At 31.5% G+C, this 12956-nt stretch overlaps 2 protein-coding genes across 5 annotated transcripts in view; both read right to left on the reverse strand.

Moving 5' to 3' along the window:
- Window positions 1-12956, reverse strand: part of Ald1 (fructose-bisphosphate aldolase) — a 142468-nt gene that overhangs the window by 46349 nt on the left and 83163 nt on the right. The window lies entirely within an intron of this gene.
- Window positions 5365-9481, reverse strand: slx1 (structure-specific endonuclease subunit SLX1). Of its 4 annotated transcripts, none has more exons than XM_087408579.1 (4): window positions 9021-9481; window positions 8387-8658; window positions 6633-6648; window positions 5365-6533 (listed from the first exon to the last, which is right to left on the reverse strand). In XM_087408579.1, exons 2-4 carry the CDS (start codon window positions 8569-8571, stop codon window positions 5961-5963), a joined length of 774 nt encoding a protein of 257 aa, XP_087264705.1. In that variant the 5' UTR covers window positions 8572-8658; window positions 9021-9481; the 3' UTR covers window positions 5365-5960. The 4 variants fall into 4 exon arrangements, with proteins under 4 accessions (XP_087264705.1, XP_087264703.1, XP_087264704.1 ...); XM_087408577.1 differs by having other exon boundaries at window positions 6633-6684; window positions 9241-9478; XM_087408578.1 differs by having other exon boundaries at window positions 6633-6684; window positions 9236-9478.

Genomic DNA, 12956 nt, shown 5'->3' on the forward strand with positions numbered 1-12956 from the left:
CTCGTTATTCGTTAAGAAGTTATTAACAAAAGAAGTTCAACTACACGAAAATTACCTGCTTTAAAATATGTTTAATAGTCGTGCACTGCAGGGAATGCCGCGACGACCGCGACTTTGACATGTCGTCAAGGTCATGACTTGAAAGATCTCCAACAGGTTTTAAGTGGCTTTCACCTTTGACTCTCACCCCTCCCTCCTTCATCCCCTTACAAAGGGGCGCACGACTCTCATTTTCGACTCTCACTTCCCCCCCTATTTCAGGGGCGCACGACTCTCACATTCGACTCTCACCCTCCTCTCCCTGACTCAATGTATTATTTCACGTGATTATACTGTTCATTTGTTTGGGTGGGTTTTTTTAACAAACGTATTGAACGTTTTTTTGAAATAATAAGCGAATTGTATCCGTTAGAATCGTTAGATAATTCTACATAGATATCAGTTCATTTAACATTATTGTCATTTATTGATATTTTTCAATATTATATTTAGCAGAAATAAAACGTTATTTTTTCAACCTTTTTTTGTTAATAACTTTTTAACGAACGATGAGCGACGGTTAACATCTGTTGGAGATTACTCAGGGTCATGACCTTAACAACGCATGTCAAGATCAAGATTATCGGAGTTGCTTCCATTATTAATATTTACCAAAAATAATAATCGTAATGATTTATAAAAAGGTTAGAATGTTATTTTTTTACCACATAATATATACGTAGGCTGCTGGAAAAGTTTCTGCAAACAATATGAAAAAAAAACATGTAAAATTCGGTAAATGGCTTTATTGTTTTTCGAAGTATTCGTCTTTAAGATCGATACATTTTTGCATACGCTCGAATCAATTTTCAAAGCATTTTTTCCACTCTGAGGCTGTAATCTCAGAAATCAGTATACGAAATGTTTCAACAGCTGCTTCAGGCGACTCAAATCACCACGCATCTTCTTTTTAATGTTTGGGAACAAAAAGAAGTCATTAAGTGATAAATCAGGTAAATACGGACAATGAGTCATCAATTCGACATTTTTCTGAAAAAATCAACGGTTTGACGTGCTGTGTGACTGGCGTTGTCATGATGAAGGATGATGCGACGATTTCGGTTTGTTCTACGCAATTCATTTATGACTTCTGGCAAACAAATTGTTGTATATCAATCAGTATTTACAGTCCTTCGATCCTCTAAAGCCACGGTTGCCACATATCCGATATAACTGAAGAAACAAGCAATCATTTGCTTGGCAACACTGCATGAACGAACAGCTTTTGTTGGTTTCGATTCATTTTGAAATACCCAAACAATGGATTGTTGTTTATTTTCAATCAGGATAGTGGTTTTTTATCTCAACACATAAATAAAAGCACATGTAGCGAGATAAAAAGTTAATATTTTACAATGAAAGCACAGTATAAATTAAATTAAGCATTGGTATAAATTAATTAATTATTTGGGTATGTAATGTATGAAGAAGTTATTGTTAAATTATTAAAACAGGTTTTAATTAAAAATATTTTTTGCATTAATGCACTAAGATCCGGTTGCATCAACATTACTTTGGTTTTAAACGAAACTTAAAATTCTCTCTATCTCGTTTTAAAACCGAAAAGAGACAGAAACAAAGAGAGTTTTAAGCCTCGCTTAAAATTAAACTAACGTTGGTGCAACCGGAGATAAAGAGTTTATTTAATCTTAAAATTTTATTACTTTATATAATATTTATTTATATTTTTATATCAAAATTAAGGAAAAAAACCACAGGAGAAAGAGAGAATAATTCTATTATTATTTTAATATTAATATTTATTTTAAGAATTTATTCGACTATTAGTCCAGCCAGTACATTAGTAGAGTATTTATAAAATATTTTATAAATATTCTGTGCTGTCTGACAGAGTAAAGTTAATTAATTTTTACATTTTCAATTCGTTATGTTACAAAATTAGTCATTGAAGAAAATACTTTTTATATTGCGCTTTTTCATTTATAAATTTCTAAAAAAGTGCATATAATGGTCTCTCTTTAATTTTACTAATATGACTGTATAAAATACAATAAATAATTATTACAACAAATATTACTACAAATACTGATTATGTAAATATGTAGATTTGTAACCTGTTAAATGACTAATTGTAACAATTGATGTTTAATCTGTCTAGTAGAAACTTTAATTCGACTAAAAAATTAATAATTCAATAGTCATATTAATTATACAAATTCTTTTACGATATTTTATTAATTTGTATATATACAAAGTTAAGTTTTTTGTAAAAACAAATAAAGAATATTTAAAATATCAATATTTTAATATATTTTAATATGTTAAAATATTTTAATTTTTAAAATATTTTAATTCAGAGGAGATCATCATGGCTATGAAAAAGTAATTTATTTATTGTAAAAGTATCTGAAACGTCCATTTTATTCTTTTAAAATAAACATTTAATACTCTATAATTATAATTTCCTTTAAAGCATGATTAAGTACGTTATCGTACTTAATTGTTTGAAAATATTAATATTAGATCATATTGCTATTAATTTATTACAAGAAACATTAATTGTTCGTAGAATACTTTTTTGTATATATGTATTTACAATGTATGCGTAGTATAACATTTACATATACGCAAAGATGTGCATATACAAAAATTCACAATTTGCAGTGGCGCCTGTTAGCCTTATTCCTTATTGCTTTCTGTTACAAAAGGCCAGAAAGGATTTTCAAATCAAATCTTGAGTAGATACACGGTGTGACACAGTGTATCATTACATTCTTGTAAAAGACAAGGACAAAATAACATGATCACTGTCTTGCACTGTGTCACTTGTAGGAAAATACACGACGCTTTATTGCAATACAAAAAGTATAAAAATCAGGGCTAGAATTATTATATTGAAAAAAAAACGAGCATTCCATCTGATGAATTTATTTTCATTAAGAGAATATGAATTTATTTTCATAAAATTCATACTCCCCCCCTCTCTTCCCTCCCCCTCCCTCCCTCTCTATCTATCCCTCCCTCCCTTACTTACTTTACTATTAAAACACTAAGAGCATTAAATTTGGAATTACTATGACATGAAACATTTTTACTGTTTGGTCTATTGAATATAATCTTTTCATAAAATCTGTTATTAAATTGAATTTTCTTATAAATTTATTTTTTATATGTATATATAGATGTACTTCAGGACATTCAATTTTGGCTAAGGTACATATATCAATTTGACTTTATACAAGTATAACATAATTATAAAAACTTTAACTTATGATTCCATTTTTTTTTTGCATTTGAACAAAATAGTTTTAGTTTGAATTTTTTACTACTCACTGACACAATGAAGATTTAATTTATTTATATTTATTTATATTGTGTCCGACCTCTTATATGATTTCAGTAATTTTATTTATATTCTAACTATAACTTGACTATATTTTGTTTTTGTTTGGCTACATTTTAGTGTTGATTTAAAACTTTTAAAGTGCACGTATAAATTCAATAATTGTATAAAAATATGTTCGCCCTAATATGTTTATTAATAACTTCATTTTAGAAAAAATATATGAAAAAAAAAGGAAAAAAGAACGTAGGATCTCCAATTTATTGATCTCACACCTTACGCGCACGACCATGCAGAGTTCTTATATATTGCGTTTATGAACGTGATATATAACGCGCATGGAAAATTGTAAATAATTAATATCTTGTAAATTATCGCGTTTTGAAATCAATTTTGCTATTATACATTAATGGAAAAGGTATGTGATTACTAAAATTTATTAAAACTTATATGTTATCTCGAATGTCCTTATACTGATGTACACCGAGCAGCCGAGATTGCTGAGAAAGCATTTTCGGTTTTCAGTCGCGACTAGAGTGAGAACGTCGGGCTCTCGCTCTCTTTCGCTGTCTCGTTCGCTCTCGACTCATATTAATGGAATCATATTAATGTTCGTACGTATATGAATACATAACCACATAAAAAGATGGAGATTATATTATCTGAAATTGGCAGCCCTGAATTCAGAGCTTCAAGATCGTACCACGTGAGGTCTGCAAAGTCAAATCAGATTTGGCCCGTCATTTTTATCGACGAGTTAATATCTTTAATAAGATCTTTGATAAGATAATGTATAGGCTTACCTGTTTATAATAGAAATGGAGTTAAGCATAATATTTATGGCATCGTCTCTCACATCGTCTCACATCTTTTCTTGACATTACCGATAACATAATTTTCCTGCCAGGGAAACACAGATTCAGTGCAGTAATACTGCGCAGAATCGTAGACGCCGTTTTAATTCAAAACCAAAGATTATCCTATATAAGACTCTTATATAGGGACTCTAACAACAGCGTTCTCACAATTTTTGATCATACCAATTTCCGCGTTTTCCTCGAAACTAGTTTTTCGAAACTGGTAGGAAAGATAACTCAAAAACTTCAATCGATCGAGTTGTCCCTATGTATACATATTGTTTAATGTCATAATTTGTCGATGGATCTATAAATTTAGTAAAATAATTAATTAAAACTATTGTTATTACATAAATAAATTGAAATTTTTAGGTCAAAATCTTATTTATGTCTTTAAATTTTGTTAATTTTCAACTTTTAATTTATTTTTTAGGTTCATCGACAAGATACTATCATACAAAAGAAACTATTTTGTTTTTTTGTTTCGTACAAATACAAAAGGCGTTAGATTTCCTACTGATTCACGCGACGAGGTTGCGTCAACATTTATTTATAAAAATTACAAAATGAACTACATTGAAATAAAAAAAAATTTTTTTAGTCGTAATATATAATAAAATATCAATAATTTTTAAAATGATCCATTGCTTTAAAAAAAAAGTTCCTAAAAATGATTTTTTTTTTAGCGGTTTACATGAAGCGATCCCCTTAATTACTAAAAATTGATTAATATTAATTTTTAATATTTTTTTTACTCAAATACTATCAACTTTATAGAAATATATATCTATAAATATAAAAGAAAATGCATCATCTTTACTAAAAAATTAATAAAAAATTCTGAAAAAATTCTTGGAATTCAATGTGAAGAAAATAAATAATTTTTATTTCTTGCTGGTTTTCTGTAAAGTTAATAGAATTTGAGTAAAAAATTATTGAAGACCAATATTCGACAATTTTTAATAATTAATATCTTGTTAACTATTGTGAAAATTGTAGAGGACTTTTCGACTCAGTTTAGTCCGCTCTAGAGTTCCTAAAAAAATAGAATCTGACTATCGGCCTATGTTTTCTATTGGCTCATGTTAACTTACCCTCACTATGTCAGCACGAATCACAATGTAAGGAAATGACAAGCTTATTGAAAAACTTGTAGACATGAAATAACGTAAAACATTTTTTATTGATGTATTTCATATTATAAGCATAAAGAAATATTATAATTGTAAAGAAATAATGTAATTATAAAGAAATATATATACAATTTGTTTAATAAAAATATAAAATTTCAAATAAAACATTGTTTCAAACAACGAAACAATGGCCAGTATCAAATATATTCCACGCATACCTTCATAATGAAAATGCGCCGGTGGGAGAGTAATAAAAACGAAATGTGAAATCGAAACAAAAAGCCCGGCAGACGTAAAAATTAAGGATGACGCAATATTCAAGCCAAAACAAGCAAACACGTCCGTCCTGGTTTATAGCAGCAGCACAGACTCTTGCATAACGCATAATGCATAGTGCATAAAGGAATCAATTGAAATTCTTCTTTTTCATGGAATTGGAGAAGAAAGGAAAGATTCTGATTAGTTGATTCGATTATGCACTATGCGTGCGTGCGTGCGTGCGTGCGTGCGTGCGTGCGTGTGCGCGCGCGCGCGAAAGGTGTGATAACTTAGATTGTTGATTTAAAGTACAAGGTAAAAATTCGTATTTATTATATTTTAGATAATTATAAGATCTTATTTATTTGACTAAATATCATTATTGGAAAAATTAATATCAATTTCTTCAAGATCTTGATAACAACCGTTCTTTTTTTTTATAAGATCTCCCCAGAGGACATTAGACTTGCACATAGGGCAAATACCTTCGATTGGTAAGATCATATCATCTTTACAAAATTCTTTTGCTAAACAGATTAAGTGAACAATCAAAAGGCACTTTGGTTTTACACAAGTGACAGAATCTTTCTCTATTATATTCGAGTCGCAAAGAGAACAAAACATTAATGATTTTTTTGGCAATTGTGATTCTTGTGATAGAATATTATCTTCATTTGTTTTTTGTGTTTGTTTAACTTTACAACTAGTGACTTTGCTATAGCATATGGGCATGTGTAACGGTGGAGATATATGTTCGTAATAATTTTTTGAAAATTGATAGTCCAACCATCGTATAGTTAAAGGTAGACGACACCAAGGTCCAATTTTTAACATCTCAGAGAGTACTATCAATCGAAAATCAAGTATTTTCTGCGATGACTTCTTCTTAGGAATGTGTTTTAATCGCCTACTTACATCTGGATGTTGCCAAGCCCATTCGAACTAAAACAATGAAAGTAATGTTTATGATATAAAAAAAAATTTATTTAAAAAATTACACAATGTTTTTCTTAAAAAAATATAAATTTGCTCAAAACTTACTCTAAGTGCAGAAGTGCTGTTGGGAAATCCATGAACAATTAAGATCATGTTCCTGAATATGATATAATTTTATAGGAAATTAGAATATACATATAAAATATCTATTTCATTGGTTTGTTTTACATCATTTATATAATTATATACAGAGTGTTTACAATGCCAAAACTGCTATAATGACTTTCACCATATGAAAACAATTCGAAAATGTCTAATAAACATATGTCTGATTCCGAACGGTTTCAGAGTTACAGAATATTGAAGTAAGAAAATATGAATTGTAGTAAATGTTGTTTAATATTCATTATTCTGTTGTTCTAAATCCTAAATCTTTTTCTGATCTTTCATTTGTCCTCAAAATGTAAACAATATTTGCGTTTCGACAACTTATCTTTTCTTATCCCATAACTTCAAAACCGTTTGGAATCGGATATATATATATACAGGGTGGGCCATCTATTGGTACGTTTTTAAAAATGCGATCAAATGAGCATACATTGATATTTTTTATTAATTTTTTTTTTGTTGTGAAGCTAAAAGTATCCGCGTCAAGAATGAAAAACGATTTCGTTCATGTGGCTCCCTCTACTGGCCTTACAGTATGCCATTCGGTCACCCCAATTATTAATGACATTTTGGACTACCTCGGCGCCAATTTCACTCAAAACAGTCGTAATATAATGTCATCCACTAACATCCCTTTCTCACGAACTTTCCTCACCAATTTGCGTATAGCTCCTTCGGTGGGTGCTCTATCACGACCCATATTTCTTTTCAAAATTCGTACAGTTTCGGCGACACAGCACTGACTTTGAAAATAAGTTTTTAAAATTTCAAAACGCTCTTCAAGAGAAAACATGTTGTTTCGTGCCGCGGACGGTATGACTAATAAACTGTCAAAATTTCGGGTCTGTAGCTCGTTCGGTGTTGCCATACGACGAAATTCAAAAACGTACCAATAGATGGCCCACCCTGTATATATATATATATATATATATATATATATATATATATATATATATATATATATATATATATATATTAGATATTTTCGACTTATTTTCATGCTGAAGTCACTGTAGCAGTTTGGCACTGTATGCAGAGACATACCCTATGTATGTATGATATACAGGGCATCCCAGAAATATGTGGCCAAACTTTAGTATCGTATTCTATGTATAAGGATTGAAAAATGTCATAAAATGCAGGTCCGGAAATTCTTCCTTTTTGAGATATAAGCACTTTTTGTTTATCTCAAAAATTTACATGAACAGATATTACATGAAATAAATATTGTACAAATGAGTAAGTGATACTGTCATGAAAGGCAGCTTATCATAATAAATTAGTTATTATCTAAACGTTGCATGATTAAGATAGTGTTACCAAAATGATTTATTCAAATATTAAGGAAACAGATATATTCGTTTTACATATGGATAAGCTAACGGGAATTTCAGAGAAGCACAGCAGCTGTATCGTGAAGCACAAGGTAGTCATTTTCAGCAATTTCTTTGAATAAATTACAAACCTTTAAAATATTCTCTCGTAAACAAAAAATGTTTATATTCTAAAAAGGAAAAATTTCTGGATCTATGTTTACATAACCTTTTTCTGGACCTATGTTTATATAATCTTTTTCATCCTTAAGAACAGTAGAATATGATACCAAAGTTTGACCACCTATTTGTGGGATGCTCTGTGTGTGTGTGTATGTGTATGTGTGTGTATGTGTGTGTAATAGAATTCTTAATTACCATGGTCCTCTGTTACTAGTTTTCCATGCTCCACCGTGCTTCTTACCAGCATTATGTTGCTTAATTCTACGTCTTGGGTCCACAGTATAACCTATATAAGTTCTTCCCTTATATTTTGGATTCATACAATATAATAAATATACTCCAAAAAAATGTTCTATCACTTGAGATTCTTCTTCCATCATTGAGCATTTTAAGTTTTATACATGGAATCACAGTATGTAAGATTATATTAATATATTGATATTGATAAATGTTAAAAGCTCCTTCACCTTAAATTTCGATAAAAAATATACTGAATTGATGCGTTTTCGTGTAAAAATATAGATTTGACAAGAAAAAAAGATAATTAGGTAAATGTTAAGAAGACTCCGGTCCACTCAAATTTTAACAAAAATATATTCAATCGATGCGTTTTTTTATGAAAATTAAGAATCTACAAGAAAAAAGTGTTGCTCTGCCTCGCGACTGAGATATTTTAAGTTAAAGTTGATGACCATGCAGGTCAGGAAATCTGTTACATCACCAGAGCGACACTTTTTTTCTTATAGATTCTTAATTTTCATAAGAAAACGCATCAATTGAGTATATTTTTATCAAAATTTGAGTGGACCGGAGTCTTCTTAACATTTACCAATATCTCAATGCAGTAATACAATATAATCAACTTTGACAATAAAATGATTACACATATATTTTGTTAAATAACGTGACAATATCATTAGTAAATAATTAATCGTTTAAAATATTTATATATTTTTATATTTAACTTTGCTAATGTCATGTAAAACAATTTTTAGTATGCACTGATCTAGTGTAGTGCAAAAGTGACCGAATTAGCACAGCTACCTCACCTCCGATTTTAATGAAATTAAACTCGTCAACGTGTTTTCACTTAAAACGAAAGAATCCAGCAGAAAACCGCGGCGATCAGCCTCGCAAAACAAGATATTAAGCGTTAAAATTGACGACTATTGAGATTAGAAAAGGCCCCTATTCTTGGGCTACGTTCCAAAACTTCCTCTCTGAGGAAAATTTACTTGAAATATTGTATATTGTATTGTATTACAATATATAGTGAAGAAATTTACTAGATATAGACACAACAGAAATACCAATAGCGTCACTGTGTGGCTCAGTGACAGAAAATCTAAAAATCTATCAAGGGATCGATTCTAGCGATCGATTCTATATCTTGAAACGAAGTGAAAATTACAAAAGTGAGCAAATTTACTAGATGTTGATCAATGAAATTATTAGTATTCTAGTAAATTCGCTCACTTTTATATTGATTTTCACCTTGTTTCAAGATACAGAATCGATCCTCAAATCAAAGAACAGGTCTGAGATCGAGACGAGGAACGCCCTGATATTTTTCTCTTTTATTATCAATTGTTTACAATAATAAGAGTCTGAGCACAAGACTTGTTGTAACACTTAGGATGAAATCACACGGTGAAGAAAAGGGCTGCGGAATAGAGAATGCGTCATTGAAACAACTAATTAGCACTATTCGGAATAACGCAGAAGAACGCTGATTGGTTGCTTCTATGATGCATTCTCTATTCCGCAGTCGTTTTTCGCACCATGTGATTTCACCCTTACTTAGGATGGAATCACATAGTTCGGAATAGGATTGCGGAATACAGAATGCGTCATTGAAGCAATCAATCAGTGCTATTCCGCGCTTTTCCATCACGCAAGTTTTGTGTGCTATGTTCACATGATGCATCAAAGATGTATCCAGCATGAATATATTGTAATTTAAAAACTACTAACTTCATGTTAATAATTTGCTTATTAAAATGAAATATAATTTTTTAAATTGTAAAAACAATTATCACTGTTGTAGTATTTATTGTTTTACAATTAATATTTACAATAATTTTTTGAACTGTTTTAACGAATTTATTATTATTTTTTCGCATCATGTGAACAGCATACAAAACTGGCGTGATGAAAAAGTACGGAAAAGTGCACACTGAAATCGCATGTGATGCATCATTGTTTTTTTGATCTTGGTATCTATATTTATGCACTCAAATTTTGTCATTTTGTTTCATTCGTCTCGACATTACTCAATTCCATTATATCAATCAAATTATTTCAACCTCTCAAAATATGACGATTATTACAAGACAATGACGCACTCGCTATTCTGCAACTTTAAATACAGAATAACGCTGAGGTTGTTCATTGACGTACCCTTAGGGTGAAGTCACACGGTGCGAAAACCGACTGCGGAATAGAGAATGCGTCATAGAAGCAATCAATTAGCATTATTCTGCGTTATTTCGAATAGCGCTAATTGGTTGTTTCAATAACGCATTCTCTATTCCGCAGTCCTTTTCCGCACCGTGTGATTTTATCCTTAGGGTAAAATCACACGGTCCGAAATAGGCCCGACTCCGACATACGACTGATTGTAGAATGGGCCTAAGTAAATGTTACGACAATTCTTGTGCTCAGATCCTAACATATATTACAGCATATAGAGTAAAATCAGAGAGAAACCTGAGAGAGAACATGATAGGCCAAAACCTATAACCGCAAAATACTTGTGGCTACGTTGTGACTGCTGTGCCCAATGTGGTGCCGAGCGTGTCTGGGCGCCAGTGATGACTAACGGCAAAGGACAATTAGCGGAAAATCGTCAAGTTTGCAAATAAATGTTACTCATTGATTCTGATTCATATGCCATAAGGCGGTTTAATACAAACTTAAATGATTGTTTAGAACGTACAGATTACGAAAGTAGAGACGTAATTGCGTGCATATGACGGTTCAGATATCGGTATCGCATTGCTAGGTTAGAATATAAGAAGCTAAGAAAATCTAACATAAGCATTTATCTGACGACGCTAGCAATTACCTAATGACATAAGCAATAATCGATGTCAATCTCGCAGTGAACTTAGAATGATTATTAATCTTACCGAGCATTAATATAATCTTTCGCTGAGGCTTACAAAAAAGTCCGCATGCAGTACGCCATGACACCAGAGAGAGAAAGAGAGAAAGGAAAATCGGAAAAAAAGAACTAACTCGAGCAACTAACGCTTGCAACGCCACATGCTGCCGCGCATTATTGCCCTCTGACAAAGTGGATGTAAACTACATAACAACATCCACTTTTGTTTCGATACATCGTCCATTTTTCAAGGCTGGAGATGATAAATTGATTTGATTCATATAATTGTATTACATATAGCATGATTATATGAATAAAATATCGATTAATTATTTCCAGCCTTGAAAAGTGGACGATACATTAGGTGTAGTAAAAAGAAATCCATTATTTTTGCAATAGATGGTTTTAGTAGCCTCGTCTATGCGTGATACAGATTACTATACTATTACACATAATATTTTAAAATCCTGCCCACAATGGAGGAAATATTAGGAATACGGAAAAATATTAAAATTTCATTACCAGAAACTATGTATTCCGATTAATTGGTATCTGATAGGTTGAAATCTTAATATTTATTCCTGTTCCAAATATTTGTTCTATTGTGCGCAGGCCCTAAGAAAAGTGTGCGTTGCTATATATTGGGTCATCTAAAAAGTATCCGCGGTTTTTTGTCACTAGATGGTGTTGATGGTCAACACATCTAGTGACAAAAAACCGCGGATACTTTTTAGATGACCCAATAGTTTACTTCCACTTTGTCAGAGAGCAGTAGTGCGTGGCAGCATTTGGCGATTACAGGTTTTGGGCCGTCATGTCCTCTCTTAGGTTTGTCTCTGGTAAAATCTTTCTCGGGAAGGAAGTTTTGAAACGTAACTTTGAAAAGCATCGCATACGAAAAACTAGGAAAATTCTATAGTATATGTAACGCATATTGGGTGTATTCCGAACCGGATTAGCTTAGTTTATTTTTTTCCTTAGATGTTGGCAGTTCCGTAACTAAACCAACAATATTCCGAACCCATCGACCGTCAAACTCAGCTACTGGCTTCTACCGCGTACCGCGCTTCATATAATCGCATCCTAAGGACCCAGAGCCCTTATCTTTGAATGCTTTCCATCAAGGCTTTTAGGCGACATACATCGACACAGTGTTGGACGCGGTGTTTTCCAACAACAACACGCCACGGCACGATTAGATTCAGAAAAACATAGTCGAACATTCTGATTATGGTTGCCAATTTTTGACGCTTTACAGTATTTTCATTTTACACATAGGATACGAAATAAAAAGTACGTACATAAGAATCATTTTAATGTAGAAAAATATATCTACGCATAAAATTATTATCCAACAAGAGACACAGAAGTGACACGGTGTGACACGGCAAATCATTGCATCCTTGTTGTTCGCTAATGTTAAACAAGGATAAAGTGATCGCTGTGTCGTAGAGGGAAAGCACCCCTCCGAAAAGTATCGCATACCAAAAACTAGGAAAGTGCTATAGTATTGGGTTTAAAAAGTATCCGCGGTTTTTTGTCACTAGATATATGACCATCAACACCATCTAGTGACAAAAAACCGCGGATACTTTTTAGACCCAATATAATTAAAAAAAATATCAAGTCTAAAATATATAATTGTACTTTACTTTTTGT

The sequence above is a fragment of the Acromyrmex echinatior genome, chromosome 8 (genome assembly GCF_024713525.1).
Source record: "Acromyrmex echinatior isolate Ae372 chromosome 8, ASM2471352v2, whole genome shotgun sequence".
Taxonomy (NCBI): Eukaryota; Metazoa; Arthropoda; class Insecta; order Hymenoptera; family Formicidae; genus Acromyrmex; species Acromyrmex echinatior.

Excerpts from the sequence above, each read along its gene's own strand:
- slx1 (XM_087408577.1), bottom strand. The coding sequence starts at position 8,571 with ATGATGGAAGAAGAATCTCAAGTGATAGAACATTTTTTTGGAGTATAT. Across the intron at positions 6,685-8,386 it reads ACTAGTAACAGAGGACCATG|GAACATGATCTTAATTGTTC; the intron begins GTAATTAAGAAT and ends TATCATATTCAG. Across the intron at positions 6,534-6,632 it reads ACAGCACTTCTGCACTTAGA|TTCGAATGGGCTTGGCAACA; the intron begins GTAAGTTTTGAG and ends TCATTGTTTTAG.